The following is a 19,916-nucleotide window of genomic DNA, read 5'->3' on the forward strand; positions in this document are numbered from 1 at the left end:
GATAAAAAATGTATGGAAGGTGAGGTGAGAGTTGAGTCGAAGAGACATTTTCGCCTGCCCTTTGATCAGGACTGTGAGGTAACCCACCGAAGGCCCAACAACACACACATCAATTATTAAATTTTCTCATCCTTCATGCATCTCTTTCAAACATTTCAGAGACTAGTTCTGACAGGTTCGGATCAATGGAGAAATCACACATAGGCACTATTCATTTGTTCCCCATAACAATGGCATCTGGGTCACATGGGAATCCATGTGAACAGAGTTGGGCACCCGCGACCATACCCCTTCCTTACACTGTATACACATATTTATAGTATTCCAAGACAAACCACCACCCTTCTTGGCTCGACCCTCTATGCGGGGACCGATTCCCGACGTCGACACACGTGTTTCAAATCTATTTCCCCTATCCCCGGTTAATAGACACGTATGGTACAGGACCACCGCCATGGCAGTGGCAGCATGAGCTCTGACATGCCATTGCCATTGCCATTTGCCAACCCCTCCTTTCTCGAACTCTCGAGCCATCTCCAAACACACTGAGCCAATTTTATATTTATATATGACCTTGCATTATGTGGAGTACGATTATGTATATTATAATGGAGATTGGTGTAGGGGGTTCACATGAGTATTAGTATAATTACCATATTTCACGGGTTTGGGTTGGTGGGAGCAAGAGGGATTCAGCCGTGACCGTATCTAAAACATCGAAGATCAAGAACCCATATATCTATTAAAATAGATAAAAGTGCACAATCGAGATCGAAAACAGGTGTCTTTTTGGCCAAAGGCAAGGCACGAATGATATAGGAGTAAAAGGGTTGGTGCATTGGTAGTGGCTGTTGCTTGCATAGGGAGGAGGGTTCTCTCTCTCTCTCTCTCTCTCTCTCTCTCTCTCTCTCTTTCCTTTCCCTCCAATAATTGAAGTTAACACTGGGCTTAGTTTATTTGTGTTAAGGCACCAATGATGGGGTGAATCTAGTGGACTCCATCTTTCCACGTCTGAAAGAGCCGAGGTTGTCAAAAACTTGGAGCCATGTTAGTGTCCCCATTGCAAAATCCACGAGTTTTCTTCACATCAAACACTCTTTTAAGTGGATTCCAACTCCTCATTCAACCCAATACATAGATTCCCTTCACCTAGTGGTGGGTTTCCCTGTCACAACCTAACCAAAAGGTTTATCCTTCCTCACTCTCTTCACAAAGGAAGAAGAAAACGTTAAAAAAAGATGGAGGAGATTCCATTCATCTCTCAGGTGGGGTTCCTTCAAATCTAAGTACCCAATGAGGATACGTCTGCTCTTCTGTTTGTGAGCAATGGCTATTCTTCAATCCACATTCCACCTAGGTCCCTAATACCATAAGCTAAAAGACCTCTTCTTTGTGGGGTTTGTAAGGATCATGTATATGTTAGAACCCGTTCTCCAATGGTGCATGCTTCCTATAATATGTTTCTTGTTTCGACAACAATGGGTCCGGATCTCCTGCGGAAATGATTTCATGGATCAACTTTTTTTTTTTTTTGTAAAAAAATCTAGTCAAATTCATACAACTTGTGTTGTGAAATTTTATATTGATCACTCTTATTGTCCTATTATGATGCCAACTTATATTTTTAAAAGGGTATCTCTAAAGCTCATCAAAGTTATCCCAAATTTTTTCTTTTCCCTTGTCTCAAGAAAGGTTGTATGTAGATTATGGTATGTGAAAGCGGAGACAGCTATTAACATGAGATTACCAAATAGATTAATGTATATATTTTTTTTAAATCAATAGATTATAGCCGGGCTGCATTTGATTACAACTACTCATAAAGGAGCAAGTGAGGCCAGTATACTTCAGTTTAAAAGAATGTCAAAAAATTTACATATTAGGGACAAATAGAAAACACTTTTCAGGGACCTGAATCATTTCTCACATGAATGCAACCCAACGAGGCCTTAGTGCAGTGAGGCAGTTATCCTTGAAAGCTAAAGGTAAATGTCCTGTTTCCATCAGATAGAGAATCACCCTATGTTGCACCAATTATTGACCTAAGAACATGTAGAGAGATGACATATATATAGATATATAAATATATGAGATACAAGTTTGACTATAACCATTTATGACTCTACTGGTTGATGGTAAAATTATCTTCTCTATGACTCCATGGTGCGAGGAAAGGATTTATCCATAAGATATGATGCCGGGGGGCATCAAAGTTCTAATTCTTGTTATAGACAGAGAACTAAATGATGAAGTTGACACTAAAGTAAAAGTTTCAATGGGATATCGATATGAAGAACCATCTTTTCAGAGCTCGCTCGAATATCTTCCTCATAACTTATCCTTTTGACTCAGCATGAGAAAATGCGGTTAAATGGAACAGGGGGATATTTCATTATGAGGGCCCAGCATATTTCCTTAATCTCCAGTGCTTCAGCCATAAATTTTTATGATCTTTATCTTCAATTTTGTGGATTTGTCTATGAAGTGGTACAGCACAGTGTAAAGATTACATGCCTGTTTTTGTATCTCATTGCTGCAGCTAGTTTCCTCATTATTCTTCAAAGCTGGAAAGGTGTTTGATGGTGAATAAAACAAGAAAGAGAACTGCATCATTGCCCTTAGATATATAAAGCATACATGGTTATAATATGGCAATGATTATGTGCGATGCCATTTGAAAAAAGAATCCATAAAATCATATCTATCACGCATGAATAGCAAACCTATATTCAGGTAAAAGTTGAAGACATTCATCATTATATACTATTAATGACATTAAGCTATCTAGAATATGAGTTCAATTATTCATGTACACTCATCCTATGTTCGGCTATGCACCAAGTCCCTATGCTTGGGCAGAATATGTTTCTGGTTCTTTTAAAATGCAACTGAACTCTAGCTCTCTCACCTCTGAGACTTCAAATTTCAGGAACTCCTTAGTGGCCATAGCCCGTACTGGTATCTCATCAAAAAGGCTGTTCTCAACCCAAAGGAGGTCTGACAAACTTAGCCATCAATGTAAAGATGCAGACTAAAACCCATAATTTACAATCAACCAATAGATAGAATGCCAGGTTTGAGAGTTTGCTTTACTTCAAAAGATCCCTCCATAGCAACCACCCTTGAGTCTTGACTCAGCTGGCACGAGTGGATTTGGGTTTCAAAGTAATCCTTAGGGGTACTGGTCATGGATACAATTCTAACCTTTCATTGTAATGAGGGAATGGGTCGAGACTTGAAGTTGTAAAGAGGTTAACATCCATCCATACTGCAAACGTACAAATCCTTGAATATTAATATTAAGCTGTACGTTGTCTTGTCTGCTGAAATAAGAAGAGTGAGGCAACAGTATGTATTGGGGCGCCTGAGTTAGCAGATGATGCGACACAATTTCTAGTTGATTTGGAAAGTACGCAAATTTTATTGCATTTTGCCTGGATTTGAACTCTTGTGCACGCTCTATGTGCCGACCAAACACCTCTGCTGAACCATTGCCATTTTTTTTTTCCAGAAAAGAACTTGTATTAGTTTTAAAGTACGGGTTTATTTAAGCTGAACATTTTGGCATTATTAGAAGATTAAGGCAGAAACAAGATCCTTTATCCATTTAGACAAGTTGCACAGTTACAAACTTTCTTCCTTGTACACAGGTAGTGACAAACTTACAAGATGTACAAGGCCTTCAAGCCAAGGGGGAAGTCCTTTTTCTTCCCTCCTTTTTTTTCTTAATCATTTTCTTAAACTAATTCTTCAACAAGAAATTACATATTTTCATCCAACCCTTATGACATTTCTCAAAAGGGAGGGAGAATATTTAATTTCTTCTGCTCTTTACACCCTGTATTGCCTCATTGACAGTCGCTTCCACTCTACCAAGCGTTGTAAAAAGTACATAACCTACAGATTTATCAAGAAAAAAAAATGATAATCAATACAAGCAGGTGTGCAAAATATTGAAGAGAAAAGTAAGTAAAGGAATAAGATAAGTGCATGTATGTAATAAGATAGGGTTCTTGCCTCAAGGGGTTCCTGTAGGGAATAAGATGCAGAGGTATCCTTGGGAATTTTAGAGACTAGAATGCCAAAACCTTGTCCCCTATCTCTTAAGATCTGATCACAGTAAAACACATTCGTAGAGCAGTTAGTGAAAGCTTGGAAAAAACAAATATTTTCTATAAATAAAAGGAAAAAAAAAAGAGTATAATATCAATTTTACAACATAGGATACCTTGAATGCATCTTCATCAGTTCGATCATCTCCAATGTAAACAGGAAAAACATCGGTACAGTTGCCAAATCCTAAAAAAGAATATTTAATATAATGGGTTAGTGACAAAACAATATTATTTTGGCCTACCATTATTATTATAAGTGAACAAAAATAATCAAGTGGGGTGCTTCCTTTTGAACACTTTTTCCTGTTGTCAAAGTTTGGATTACATATATTCCAACAACCAAACAAGGGGCTCTCAAGTGACTTTGTGGAACAAACGTACAATTTATAATATAATAGCTTAAAGTTTGAAGTTTTAGACTCACCGAGCGACTCTAACAAAAATTCAAGAGCCTTCCCTTTGTCCCATTTAATGGTAGGACGGATCTCCAACACCTGTATTAATAAACAATACAATATTGAAAGTGAGACATCTCCCTCACTCGTCTCATACCCTAATATACAAATTTAATTAAATATAATAACATTGAGACAGGTTAATGTCTGGCATCCCCCACCTTCCTTCCTTGAGTCAGTCGAAGCTTAGGGTACTGCTGTAACACTGATCTAACCTGCTGTGCCAGAATACTCCACTTCTGTATTTTCCATGCATCCAGTCAGATACATGCTCAATGAAATACGTATATGCGTATGAGAAACTGTAAATGGTTATGTGATGATGTACCTTCTCATCAACACAGCGGTAATGCACAGAGAGACAGAACTTGTTGTGCTCCACACTTGCTCCTGGGATGGACTTGGTTTTCTCCAACAATGCTTTGTAAACCTGAAAATTGGCAGAGAACAGAGTTTAGAAGAGAAAGGAGAAGAAGCTTTGAATTGTGAATAATACGTTTCTCCGATGGAAAAAGATGAACTCACCTCGTCGATCATGGGAAGGAATTCACTGGCTGGTTGGAAGAGGACAGCCTTTGTCTCCTGATGAGGAGTAGAAAGATGTGGAACAGATGAGAAAAAAATAGAAAAAAGAAGTATTTTTGAGGGAAAAAGAAAACTAAGGACTCTGTAATATATATAGACTATAGTGCATATTTGTAAACAGCTCACATACCTTTTTGTATTTGGAACCTTTTGCTGGTCCTTTAATGTCCATGCCGTGACTGCCTGCATAGTAAAGCTCTGCTAATCGTACAAAGTTGTACACCTACACATTAAAAATGACTACGAGATGAGTTGAAGGCAATACGTATTGAAAGATGAAGAAGGAGAAGGGAAAAAACAAAGAAAAGGTAAACAAATTCAGTTTAAAAGCTTCAACTGTGTAGAGATGAAAAGACAGAAGAAAGATGAAGAAGCATAGAAACAAAAGCTAGCTTGAAAAATGTACCTTGTCCCTGCATCTTCCACTCACTATAGCAGTGGGGAAATATCTAGCAAGCTGTCTCACTGCTGCTCTCATCTAATGAACAGTCACGAGAAGAAAATTTAATTAGTGTCGACTCATACGCGGCTCATACGCTGGGTGGGGGCGTGGGAAGAAAGGGATACGCGTATACAACAGTGAAAGAGAGCTTTGAAGAACTCACCGCGTCGGACATGAAAGCGCGATCCGGGTCATCAACTATGGGCGAAAGCGTGCCGTCGTAGTCCAAAAACATCACTATTTGCTTGCCCTTTGAAGCTTCTATTATTTGCTCGAACATGTTCAAAGCTGATGGGTGGCGAAGCTGTTTTATCAGCAATTCAACCCAGAGACATCATCAGATCATATTAAACCACCAGAGCAAAAAAACTCAAGTTTGGTATGTGAAACAGAGATTGATTACCAAACTGGTAGTACTCACCATCCAAGAGTTCTGGTCGGATAGAGAAGCTGTGGATTTGACACGGGTGGGGGAGGAAGCTCTCATTGAATCAACCCACGCGTTGATTCTCGCTCCACCTCCGACTTTCTTCGGTGGAATGTTTATGCATCCCCCCTGTGTCTCCCGAGTCTTCTGTACCGCCTTCGTGAACAGGGATGAGTTCGATACCGTCATCGTTATCGCCACGTTGATACCGGATTTGGTATCGGCTACAACTACATTCTGCCTCGTCATCTCTGCTCTTTCTTCAATCAAACTCACTGCACAACAATCCGACATTTTCAATCACACATACACCATTTTCATAGTCAATCAAAACAACGAAAAATCCAAAATCGGAAGGAACCCATTTGAGGAAATTAAGGTATTGAATCAATACCTAGAGGGCTTAAGAGTTTACAGGGAAACGAGCGCCGGTGAAGCAGATGAAAGAAAAAAAAATTAAAGAAACAGGGGGGCCGAGAGAGTGCTCTGTGCTGAAAGCTCAGCTCTGAGGCTGAGGGATTGAAGAATAAAAAAAGAGAAGGAAGAAAAACTAAATGAAGGGAAGGCTTAATAAAGCAGGAAACAAAGAAGCCGTAAAGGCAAACCGAGTGACAAAGATCAGAGAAAGAGAGGGGGGGAGAGAGAGAGTGTGTGAGGAGGTGAGTGAGAGAGGCGGCCCATTTTGGGCTGATTTATAGTTGCAACCACACGCTACAGGACGAAGGCAATGCCCAAAGCTCTGTGGGACCGGTGGATCCCACTTCAAAGTCTTTGAAATCCAGAGGGCCACGTGGCCCCCCACCACTCCCATATTGGCCTCTGGCGCCGTCTTCGCCGTCACTGTAACAGCCTCGGCTTAGCTGGTATTTTTCCACGTGGCCGACATTCTTTGGCGGGCCACTTGACGTGGATAAAAACCTCTATACCTTCACGGTCGAGGTTGAGACTTGAGACCCACGGTTTCTACAAGGCTTTCCCAAAATAGAACCCCCACCCTTGCTTTGGGTCCCCAACCCCCTGTTTCATGGCTCAAACCCTTCAAAACCCTTCCTCAAATCACCAAATTCTGCCTCTAATATTTAACTGGGGCCTCAATGCCTCATCGCCCCCTGTAAACCCATCAAAACAGGCAGCCATCATTCACATACCAAAACCACCTTTTGTTTTTAATTTAAAAAAAAATAAAAAATTCCTCATCTCTTTTCTTCTTCTTTCTTGTTTTACCAAAAGAGCTCCACCCGCCCATTAATTCATCCTTCTTCCCGTACATGAAAAAGACCTTTAACAGAATTCACTTTCCACAACTTTATATTTTGTTGCACGCTTCTCACATAACCAAAATTCCACATTATTTATCTTCCACTTTGAAAGGTAAAGGAAATGTACGTGGTTATTACCACTAATAGTTCACCCGACTTGCAAAGATAGAGCGACTACACAGGACGTCCATTCAACTAACTTTACTAAAACATCAACAACCCTACTTTAATCCTATCTATTTCTAGTCTCCTTTTCATCCTTTCTTGTAAGTTGGCTGAAAGCATACAAACCAAGGGTAAACAATCTTTGTGACAAACCAAACAATCAATGAAACTGGGAGCCAAACAGGTCCCATATTGGCCAGGAAGTTGGCAGAATTGTTTCCTTCCCTCAGGGTTTGTTGGGGAAGGCCATGAGGATTCTTTTTTTTCTCTTGGTCTATAATGGAACAAGCTGGCTGGATAGAAGACCCATTGGAGAAGATTGGATTATGTACCATAGAGATCGAGTGACTATGACATGGATTAGGTTTAAGTCCAAACTGACCGAAAGCTAGTCCTTGGGTCACATGCACTGGCATGGGTTAGGCACACTGATTTTATTTTTTTTTAATTTCCTCTATTCGTTTCGACATTTAATCAACTGAGGATGGCGGAAGGAATTCCTAGCATCAAGGGTGTCCTATCAATTCATTTGTCTATGCTGAAATCACGACATATATAGGGTACCCAAGGTCCAATCCATACAAACCCAAAATGTTATGTTTAAATGTTTGATTGCCTCCTTGTTGCCCCACTACTTCTTTTCTATTTTCTAGCAATGATCTCTGACATTGTTTTTTTCATAGTCCTTGAGACATATACCTAACTGCTATGCCACCATTATCATTCACATATTTCACAAAAATCCTACCTGCTTTCTGGTGACGCTACTTCCAAGCAAGGGATCAATCATCTCACATACCTCCTATGCCTCCTAATTTGCTTATTGCGGTCATAATTTTATTGTCTTGGTCTCCAAAAATTACTTCTAATGGATGTAAAGGATAAATCATCCTAAATTTGCAAAATACCAGCCAATTGACATATCATTGAATAAGGGTTTTTAAAAACAAATTCTTCAAGTAATACAATCATGTAACGCTATTTTATTTTTATCACCTTATGCTTGAAATTATTATGTTACGTTATATTAATATTATATTCCAGACTTCTCTTCGAGTCATGCATGAGATACCACAATAATTAGAATACCTAACAGTTGCGTACCCGCAATCAAAAGTTTTATTGATATAATAACTTGCATTGCATGTTGCTTTGACCAATCATCTTTTCGCATTGTAATTTTATAATCATAATATAGTAGAGGCAAAAAAGAAAAAGAAAAAGAAATTCAAATAAGGGCAACAGGTGTCAAAAAAGTAAAGAAAATGGTGATGTACAGAGCGCAGTGGCAGGTAGTCAATAATTTTGAGTTCAAAGCAATATTACATGGAAAAAGCTTGAAATGGAGCCACGTGAGTCCAAGAACACTCGTTACTTTGTCAGCCTTGCTCTCCAAATGGTCTCAAACAAAATAATGGGTAGAGACAGAGAGAAGTGAATGTGGTTAAAGAGCCAATAACGTACGATTCGTCTTTATGCCCATTGTTCGCTTCTTTGTATCTAGACTTGAAACTAGAGGCTCCATCATTTTCCTAACTTCCATCTCTCTCTCTCTTTGTTGAGGAGACAATGCTAGCTTCAACAGTACTCTTTCTTCAATCCAAGATGCATGGTCTTGCTGAGGATGTGATCGTGAATGTGAATGTGAAAGATTCTTCCAAGTGTTAGAGTAATAGGAAAGAATATATGTTCAGGGTAACGCTAAATCAATCAAACAACTGCCTCTACACATTTGTAATATACTTGTTAATTTGTTTGACCTCATGAGAAAGTATGAGATTCTGATATATATTATATGTACTTAAGGTGTTCATATTCATCTTTTTCAGATGCATGGGCATTTGGGTAGCCGGGTGGTATACAGGTATCTTTGGCTTTCTTCATATACTTTACTTTAAAGTTTAAAACATCAGAAGATGGGGCCTGCTGGGGGGTCGGGGTGGGGGGAGATCTTCATTTACTATTACTTTATTTTCAAAACAAGGGGTAGTGTTGGAGAACATGTATCTGGGTCGTAGAAGAAAAGTAAAAGTGAAAGTATTTCTTAATCCAAACGTGATTCCGGCTTCACCGCCTAGATCAATGCTTCCAATCTTGGTTTGTTTATTCATTTAGGTTCTCTCCTGGATTTCCCATCTTCTCGAGAATCCTTTTATTAATCCCAACACCCATTATAATACGTGAATGTGAACACCACCAGAAGATGTTACGACTTAATTATTCAGTTGATGAAGTTTGGTTTGTACTTTCTAAATGGACGGTAGAAATTATGAGGATATTTTAATGAACGGCATATGTGTCACAATGGAAACCTAACAATACGGTCAAACCTCCAGACCGTATGAATGAATAGAAACGGCATATAAGAGCATTATTGACCTAACAAACCTAATCAATGAAGTCAAATTGATTAAGCTTTAAATTATGGTCTTGAGTCTTGAGTCTTGACAGTGCGAAGTTTAATTGGACAGTCGAAAGCATACTTTATCCATCCTTTTCCTTTTCCCTTTTTCTCGTTTCTCACCCTATCTTTAATTAAACTTTCTTCCTTGTTTCTGTGTTAAACTTTTAGAAGCTGGGCTGCCCAGAATGGTAAAGTGCTTGCGGTCTACCCAACAAGAAACACCCACGAATCCCCACTACATCAGAATCTGACGTCTTCGTATACGTGTCACGCGTAGACGACGCGTAGTGTAAACCAGAGGGACAGTAGGCACGCCCGATGTAGGGCTGGATGCCCGACACCACACGTGTGCTTTGAAATCTTTTACCTGTAGAGAAGCGAGTAAAAATTTTTGGATACGTGGCGCATGAGTAGAGAGAGTGGTGGGGCTAGGGTTGGGAGCCACATGCTGAGCAACAAACCCACTACGATGGTCGGCTGATTCCAGGAATAAACAGCCCCTCACATGTTGGTGGTGTTTCTGCATGTAACGTGTCTTACCATTTACAAAAACAACCCATAATTTCACCGGTTATGCAACCGAACCACCACCCTCGCTACTCTCGAGTTCACTGTGTTGTGTTTCTGTCGACAAGCCAATTACTTAAATCCTAGTAAATAAACCATGCATGTATATATATACTAATACACACACCACCTTTAATGCGCCTACCTAACTCATCACTTTCTACCTTGTCACCTTTTCTTTTTTCTTTTTTGCCATGACTTATTCATTCGGTTGCTTCTTCGTGTCACATTCTTGAGTGCAGCAATGGTAAACTCCTGTACTTCATGACCGGTAAGAGATGATTGGAATGAGTCATTGTACCTTGTGATGGACGTTTGCCAGTCCAATTAGCTAGCTGGCATCTACCTTTTTGACTATTGTAAATCGGGTGAAAAAAGAAATGATATTTTGGTTGGATTCCAATAATGCCTAGGGAAGGTGACAAGTGTATTAGTGGGCTGGTAATTCAGTTTTGAGACGTTTTCAGGGTAAGGTTCGATAGGAAAGAGGCAAATTTGAATGTGGGGCGATGGGTGAGCCAATTGGGATATGGCAAAATATCATATTTCTCGCCTAAACTGATAAACAACTCCCACTGTTCCGTGCCATTATTGATGATGCGACTGTGAAGTTTGGTGGGAGTCCTCTCGCGTGCACTAGATCACAAATATTTCCAATTTCTGAATAGGTACATCCACGTGGAAATAATGATTTTTTTCTGCCTTCTTCATCATCACCTAACTGACAAATTTTTATAATCTTTTCAACTAGTTGCTGCCACCCTATTTCTCACATTAATTTTGACTAGACCCAAAGGAAAATGTGCTCATATAGTACATGATCCATATGCTGCGTCTCCCTCAGATAATAATGCAACTTCTAGTACAGCTTGGCCTACTTTCTATGCTATTATTAGAAGTGATTTTATTATGAAATGAAAACAAAAAAAAGGAGACTAATAAAAATTTTCCTTTTTTAGAAAACATTTGTTACAAATTTAAAAATTAAGGATAAATTATTTATTCAAAATAGTTTTCTGAGAACTTTTTTTAAAAGTGATGTGATTTTTTGTTAAGTTTTAAGAGAAACAAATGAAAATATGATTTTTTTTTATTAAAAAAAAATCATTCTACATATATCATTCCTTATAATAAAATTTTGTTATTGAAAATAATTATAAAAAAAACATATTTTTCAAAAGATTACCCATCAAATTACAAATTTTTATTATTCATCTTGTAGATATTTTAAATTTTCTTACCATTTATTGACATTCATATTTAATATATTACTTAAAATCCCTTTGAATGTGATTTTAATTTAATATATATATATATATATATTTAAATATTTAGTGTTTGATAAATTTTTAAAAATACTTTTAAAATTTTTTAAATATCATCTGTAATATTAAAAAAATCACTTATAATTTTTTTTATGAAAAAACATTTAATGGAAGATTTTTTTTAATAACACTTTGATTAGAAATGTTATTTAACATGCTTTTAGAATATGTGATTTTATTTAAAGTGTTTTTAATAATAATATTAAAATATTATAAGTGTTTTTTTTCCAATATAAGTGATTTTTAAAATTTTTAAGTATGTTTTTAAAATTTTATTAAACACATAATATAATTTTAAAAACACTTTTTAGGTTAAAAGCAGTGTTAATTAGCTTACATATATTATATTTTTAAAAATTTCCACATACCTAATCGAGGCTCATTTAAGGAAATATCGCTTTTAAGGGCTCCCCGGGCGAGTTCTTGAAGCATCAGATCACATAAAAGGAGAATACATAGAAGATTCAGGAAACCAGAATGAAGGAGGAATCAATCTCAAAATTAAAAGGAAAAATAAATAAATAAACCATGACAGGGGGAAACCAAAATAACTGCCACGGCAACTATAAATCCTTGAAACTTTCGGTTAGAGGTGGGGCCATGTAGAAGTGCCCCTCTCTGTGAAAGCGCCACGCGTGAACTGGTCCCACCTCTTTCACTTTAGGAGCTTGACAGATGAGATGACTGCCCTGGTCCCACCATAACCTCATAGTGCTCAGTGCTCTCCGCATATTTACAACCCCGTCCCGTCCCTCCCTATCTCCCCTTTTTCTCTCCTTCCCAATATCCACTTCTTTTGTCTTCTTCTTCCTTCCCCCATTTTTTTTCTTTTCTTTTTTTTTTTTTTAATTTTTTAAATCACAAACCTTCTTAGTATTAAATAATAATAAAAAATTGTCGACCCACAATACCTTATTATAACGTACACTTATATTAATTATGTATAAACATTTTTTGTTACTTAAGTAGTGGTTAAATTCCAGGTGGATGGATCAATTGTTGATTACGTAAGCAAGTACGTGAGGCACATAAATTTTTTATTCTTTAATAGGTGACAGATGGCATAATGCCTTGATAAATGTCATATATGTGTAAAGATGGCACTGATTCTGGGCTTCTAGCAACCCTTTTTCGCTTTAGAATGCTTAAGTAGTGGTTCAATGTATATTATACAGTTGTAGACTAGAATCAAATTATTGATGGACTCGTCCTCTATTGAAAATCGAGAATATTGGAGGAAATGGGAAGGAAGCAGGATTAAAAAAAAAAGTGACATTCCCTTAGAGGAATTATGGGACGGTTCAAGACCCACTATGAGTCTATGATACAACAAAAGTATAGTCCTTTTGTATTATTATATATGGCCAGGTCACATTCAACCTCTTTTGTATTTTTTTAAAATTATCATCTTTTACCCTTCCCTCAATCAAAAACAAAGTAATTTAATTAATACACTAAGCCAAACCTAACTTCAGAATTGATGCAGGAGTTGACCACATGGGTCCCCAATAATTGCCTAACTCCGGGTATTGTATATTCCTTGTCAATTTTTATTTTTAAAACTAAAAATTAATTAGAATTTTGGTGATATTGAGAAGGGCAAAGAACTGGTCACAATTATGACAGGATGATGGGGTTCCCACCCACTCGACTGGCTTCTTCGTGGCAGCACAAGGGAAAATGACAAACAACTTTTGCTTTATTATTATGTTTTTTCTAATGGAAAGGTCACACCGGTCCTGAAAAGAATTTGAATTAAAATTAAAATTAAAATAACTATAAAAGGAAAAATATATATATATATATATACACGTAAGTGAGTAAAGTCGAAAATGATGACAAAATACCCGTTTTGAACTTCTTAAAATATGTAGGCAAAAAAAGAAGTGAAAATGATCAATTATTGTTTGGATCGTGGATGAAGGAAATTGGTGGGGTTGGTAGTTGGTACGAGGAACTAGTATCAATGTCTTTGAATACCAACCGCTATATATACATATATATAAATATGACAAGACCAATTAGTGCATGGATTCCAATTGAATTCCAGCCAATGTAGTGGAGGCTTTGCTTCTGAGTTGCAGGAGAAGTAGCAGCATTTTTCAACAAAATATTCAATACTCCATGTGATATGAATTATTCTCCACAGCCTACAGGCAGCACAGGCTTAGTCCTTATCCCTCCATTATATGTCCGACTCCAGTTGTGATTATCATCATCATAATAATAAAAATAATCATCACCATCCACACACATTTCATCATCATTTACATCATCATGATACATATATGGCCTATCCCCTCATCACAATGTGGAGCAAGTGGGTACGACTCCATTTCTAGCTAGCTTTTGTCGTACCAGAGGCAATATATATGTATAGAAGTCTAGATTGAGGTGATTTAATTTTTGTTGTTTCTGGGGGATTGAGTGAGGCCACAGGCTTCCAAGTGTTGTCCCTTTTTTATCTTCACTGGAGTTTGGATATTCAACTTTTCTATCATTTAGATAAAAAGGTAAGATGAAGCTGGATTAGAGATAGAAACCCCTCCCCTCGCCACCTTTATTTATTTTTCTTTGCTATCTTTTCTATATCTCTTCAACTATCTCCAACAGAAACAGTTGGTGATGTGAGATGCTGGGACCTTCCTACAAGGGTCCAGGTCGGCATGATGGACTTCCACGTGGTCAGGATGACTGTCACAATTTTTAATTTTTTTTTTTTTATCCAAAGCAACTTGGGAAAAATATATATATATATAAATTAAAAAAAAAATCTCCATAGTCCTTGCTTTATGATAAAGAGACCTAGTTTAAGCCCATAGTGGTGATCGTAAAGTTAAAAATACCATGATTTGATTTGATCCCTCCCTATAAAAAGAACAATACTTTCCTCGATCCCTCACGTGTGCACTGTGATGTCTCAAGCTTTTGATTCTTCTTTTCCTTCAAATATTGCAGTTAAAGTGTGTGTATCAAAAGAGAAATGGGTAATGGGTAGGCAGTGTTGAATAATGCAACGACCCATCATCATTTTTAATCCTTCAATCCTTTTCACTTTAGAACAAGATGATCTCCATTCATTTCTATACTGTTTAAAGTAAAGCTTAATTATTAACAATGTCGAGGAAATCAAACAGGAGGATGCCAAACATGGTGCAATTAAATTACCCATCCGTCCTTCCATCATTCCATCCACCCATCTGTGTGTCATCCCTCTAGCCTCCTCCAAAGATAACAACAAAAAGAAAGGGCAAAAAGAAAACCCAAAAGAAGAAATCAAAGCCATGCACCACGAAGCCCGGTCACATCCATCAAGATAGAACAGTGGAGGCAATTTGGTCATCCAAATCACTATTTAGCATGTGGTCTGGAAACCTCCAAGATATAGGAAAGACTAAAGACACTGAGACTGTAGAAGAAAGCAATCCCTCCAAAGTCGTCCACTTGATTTATGTTGACTTGGGTTCAACGCGTTGGTCCAGGTCCATGTCCATGTCCAGGGGCTGCAGCGAGTAAATATAATAAAATATAAAAAAATGTCTCAAAGGTGTGAGAAAAAATACTTTTACAACCAAAGCAATCAATTACATTTGGTGTCTTGCGATTCACTAATCAAAAGAAGACATTCGGATACCCGCATAAGAGGTTAGTTCTTGGCAAGTCCTTGAAAATCAAAGCTTTCCACATCATTTAGACTCAGAAAACCTCCCACATGGGACAGAGATGCCCTGGCATATGGGCCACCCTTTAATTTAAGTGGGGATTGGCTGGACATATAATGGCATAGAGGAGGGGGGGGGGGGGGGGGGGGGGGGGAAGGGAGGCGAGGTTCCATTGTCAGCAACAGGAGGGGCATGGGCTCTCGCAAACATACAAAAATCTAAATACAAGTAAAAGGTGATGAAAAGATATAAAGGGGTAGTTAGGGTTCCAAAGTAGAATACCTGTTTCCATTATTAAAGTGGGTTAGGGTTCCTACTTCCTACGCCCATGACTTCCATTAATTCCCCCAAAAAGAAGAGAAAATAAAAAGGCCTGTTTGGCACGCTTTAAGAATTTCAAGTACAATGGCACAATAATGGTTGGTAAAGACTTAAATGCAACTTTTTATAAGAAACAAGAATCAATTAAGAATGTAAGAAAAGGGGGCCTCCTAAAGTGTTAGCTTTAATTCACATACTCCACAAAAGAATCTCCAAAAAAATCAATACTTGCATTGAATAAGCATTTAATTCCTACATAAATGACCATCTCTTACATCCAACAAACATTAATTCCGTATTCTATGTGACATGTCTCTCCCCACCTCTCTCTCTCTCAAGTCTTATGAGTCATGGACAATTCCACACACCAACCCAATTTGTAAAACCAACATTAATGCTCATTCTTTAAGTTCCTTCTTCCCTCTACATGGTTGACTGAACCTCAACCATTTGGCAATAGGGTCCCAGCTGACCAAGCTTCCATGCTTCACTGCAGCTGCAAATGGCCAGAGTTGTGGCCGGATCAAGATCTTTGGAAAGGTGTTAACTTTTTTTTTCTTTATTCCTAATAATCAAATGAAATCTCATAAGTTCCTAACCATATCACAATTTGCTTAAAAAGAGATTGTGGAAAGTATGTGAACTTTCGGTTGTCTTAACATTGTGGCTTAGAATCTCTAATGCCGTCCATGCCACTTCCACGTGCCAAAAGGAGGAGGAGAAGATGCAGTGCTGATATATAATTAATGTTAGAGAGAGAGAAGAAAAGAAAAGGATCACTTCTAGAAAAATCGAGATATGGTTACTTGTTGGTTCTTTTCCTGTAAAATTTCTGCTTTCATTCGCTGAACAGACTTGCGGGTCATATTACTATCATTGAGTGGGATGAGTTCAAGGAATCTATATATATAATTTATAAGTGAGAGTAATGGGGTATGCACCACCATTGTTGATAAGAAAATTTGATAAAATGGGGGATCTTGTTGGCACAAAATCTGATTGATAGGATCTTCTGGGGTGCTAATCTCTCCACACACAAAATGACCAACCATATATTTATTAAGTTGGCTTAATACATTTACTTTTGAACCTAGTAGGACTAAGTACTAGATTCTCCCTTGGTACCTAACCATATATTCCTAAAAAAAACTCTTTTTTCAGTTTGATAGTTCTTTCGTTTTCTAGCTAGATTCTCTTTCAATTCACCTTTTGCCATTTGAAAGGTTAACAAATGCCGTCAACACTATTATAATCTAATTCCGTTTTTTGTTTTTGCATCTTGTTTCATAGAATCAATGAATAGTACTGCATTTTGGACATGGATGAAGAGCCAAGAAAAAAAAAAGAAAAAAATCTCGGTCCGGCCCCGCCGGGAAATCAGCAAATAACTTTCATGGACTATGCACACAATGTGAATGAGAGTTTTGCCTCCTCCCTTTAACTAAGACTTTCACAAACCATGGTGCAAGTAGGGTTCAAGTTCAAGATCAAATATACCCACGTAAAGAATTTTTTAGTTCAACTAGCAAACACCTTTAATTTAAATAGGTGCGTTATAGTTGAAGAATATTTGTCACAGAAGAAAGGAGCTTTTATGGAGGCATGGTTGATAAGATAGTTTGGCATTTGTAATTATGTATGTATATATATATATATATGATCCATGAGCAAAAATAGGAAGCAAAGTTGGGCAAATTTGGTAATTATTTAGGTTGAAGTAAGCATACGTACAACAGATTATTTGTCTCCGGACCTGTTTAAAATGCTACGATTTCCTAATCCTAGCATGGGCTGTGTCTTTGTGATAATGGAAAAAGGGAACTTTAGAAACCCTATAGTCTCTCTCGGGGTGGGAGCCACCCGAGCATGAACTGATAAAAACTCCAGTGTGGAGCAGTTTCAGGCAGCATGAACATTATGGGCTCTGGCACTGGGGTTGCTTCAGAATGGATATGGTCAACTGCCAACCCACTGTCTAGAGTCCATGAACCGTAGAAAGACGACACGGGTCACTGATAGTGAGCAGTTGTGGTTCGTGAATTCACATTCTTATTAGCACCTTACAGTAGCCACAGATTCATTCGGGAACGAACACCCAAAGCTCTTCCTTGGTTATAAGGGCCTAGGACCAGCCCAGCCCCACCAAAAAGAGAAAAAAATAGAGCTTCTTTGAGGAGCCCGGTTGGGATAAGCCTTTTGGGCCTGCAAATATGCCTTGAGGACAAGCCTTACCTTTCCCTGGCTGGCGTTTGCCCAAGCTTCCATCTTCTGAGCATAATCTTTCAAAAAATAGATGACTTCATTGGACAAAGGCGTTTCTTCTTTTTACAATAGTGGAGACTTTGCACATCATTTCCGGTGAGAAAGATTTACAGGAGTCTATTATTGGATAATGTAAATGTATCTTTAAATTCCCTTTTGGCTGTCGGCATATGTTTTAAAGGCCCGCCCACCATCCCCATACGCGTAAAAAACAAATGCTCAAAAAAAGACGAACCGATGGCCTCCAAGAGGTTGGAGTACCATCGCTAACCACTGTCATAATCATGACTCGAGGATTCATGATATCTTGAATATCAATCAGGCAACTTCCTCATTTTTTTGTTTTGTCATTATCTGCGAAAGTTATAATCATTGTAGTTACATAATGGAAATGACAACATCTACTTTACAACTAATGTGGTTCCTCTAAACCCACAACATTTACGTTTAAGTCCATTCATTTGGCATATGCTTTAATTCATGCATGAACCTTTGTCAAATGAAGTCCTGGTTCAATTCCTTGATTTTCCCGGTTTGAATATTTAATGCTTCCATCCAAGTTTACAGCATAGTTGTCCCCGGCGAAAGTAATTTTCTTGATACAAACTGAAGCATTCCATGTGTCGGCCGGCTTGTGGCTTTTCTTTCAAACAAAAGCCCAAGACACCATACAAGGTGCGCAGCAAAAGAGATGGTGATTCAACAGCCTTATCAGTTAAGAAGTTTATCCTGACTGCATGGACTTGGATATATATGAGGGGTTGGTGAGGGGTTTTTGTCCAGCTGCCCCACCTACCTCAGCCGCCCTAAATACTGAGACAGGATTTGCTGAATTATCTAACATTCCTGATTCTCTTTCTGACATCCTCGTATAAATTGATGCATCTATCCAACTCAACTCATAAAAGAAATTAAAGGTTTTGTAATTTAGAAAACATGTTTGATAAACTTTGATAGAAAATAGTTTTTTCAAGAATTTAATAATTGTTTTTTAAAACAATCATGAAGTGTTTCTGGGTTTTTCTATTTTTGTTTTTTGTAAAATTTTCGAAGTAACAATTGAATAGTTGGAGAATAAGTTAAGAAAAATCTTTTTACATTTGAGTTCCCAAATGGAATCATTTTCCCGAGAAAAATTGAGAACTATTATTAGGAATTATTCTAAAAAACTGATTTTAGGAACCCGTTCTAAAAAAATTACTTTTTGAGAAAAAATTTCTAATACACTGCTAAAAGAAACCCTGGGCATCTTACAATAAATTATGCATCCCCCCGTGGGTGTGTCTGATACATCTTGTTGACATGCCCCTACCCTTATTGTATGACTATATGATAAGTAATTAATACAAAGTATTTGACACAAAATCAATCATCTCACTTTATATATATATATATCAGAAATTGCTAATAGCTCTTTTATTATAATGGACTTCATTATCTAATAAGATTTTGCCCAAAGTGGACAGACTCATCAAATTAGGCAGTTTCTAATAAAAAAGCTATCACATGGGCCTCTCCTATAGGAAGAGTATCAGATGAGAACTCCATCATGACAAGATAGTTATCTGATGGAGAATTTATTTAATCGAGTCTACAAATAGGTTATTTTCTACGTTGAGAAAATAAAGGCTATGCTTAAATGAGAAAAACACCCAAAAGAGGGGTGAATTGGGTTTTTTAAAAACTTTTTTAACAAACAAATTCAAGCACAAAATAATAACAAATAAAGAGATAGAGTTAAAGAATTCAAATTCGGATTTTATAGTGGTTCAACACTTCTTTGCCTACATCCACTCTTCTCAAACTCCTAACCGAGTGAGGGTTCCACTAACTTGAAGCTTCAACCAAGTTTCTAAACTTCTTTACACTTGGATTCCGGCTCCAATGGACTCTTACACAATCTCTTCAAAATTCAACTCTCTTGAAG

At 37.6% G+C, this 19,916-nt stretch overlaps 1 protein-coding gene across 2 annotated transcripts; it reads right to left on the bottom strand.

The window, feature by feature from the left end:
• Positions 1 to 3,578: 3,578 nt before the first annotated feature.
• Positions 3,579 to 6,680, bottom strand: LOC117917425 (probable trehalose-phosphate phosphatase J). 2 transcript variants are annotated; one of them, XM_034833702.1, is made up of 12 exons: positions 6,423 to 6,680; positions 6,019 to 6,301; positions 5,761 to 5,901; positions 5,562 to 5,633; positions 5,286 to 5,378; positions 5,096 to 5,152; positions 4,899 to 5,000; positions 4,732 to 4,809; positions 4,540 to 4,609; positions 4,229 to 4,299; positions 4,018 to 4,110; positions 3,579 to 3,897 (listed from the first exon to the last, which is right to left on the bottom strand). In XM_034833702.1, exons 2-12 carry the CDS (start codon positions 6,271 to 6,273, stop codon positions 3,832 to 3,834), a joined length of 1,098 nt encoding a protein of 365 aa, XP_034689593.1. In that variant the 5' UTR covers positions 6,274 to 6,301; positions 6,423 to 6,680; the 3' UTR covers positions 3,579 to 3,831. The 2 variants fall into 2 exon arrangements, with proteins under 2 accessions (XP_034689593.1, XP_034689592.1); XM_034833701.1 differs by having other exon boundaries at positions 6,019 to 6,299; positions 6,419 to 6,680.
• Between the last annotated feature and the right edge of the window lie 13,236 nt (positions 6,681 to 19,916).

This window comes from Vitis riparia, chromosome 7 (assembly GCF_004353265.1).
Source record: "Vitis riparia cultivar Riparia Gloire de Montpellier isolate 1030 chromosome 7, EGFV_Vit.rip_1.0, whole genome shotgun sequence".
In the NCBI taxonomy this organism is placed as follows: Eukaryota; Viridiplantae; Streptophyta; class Magnoliopsida; order Vitales; family Vitaceae; genus Vitis; species Vitis riparia.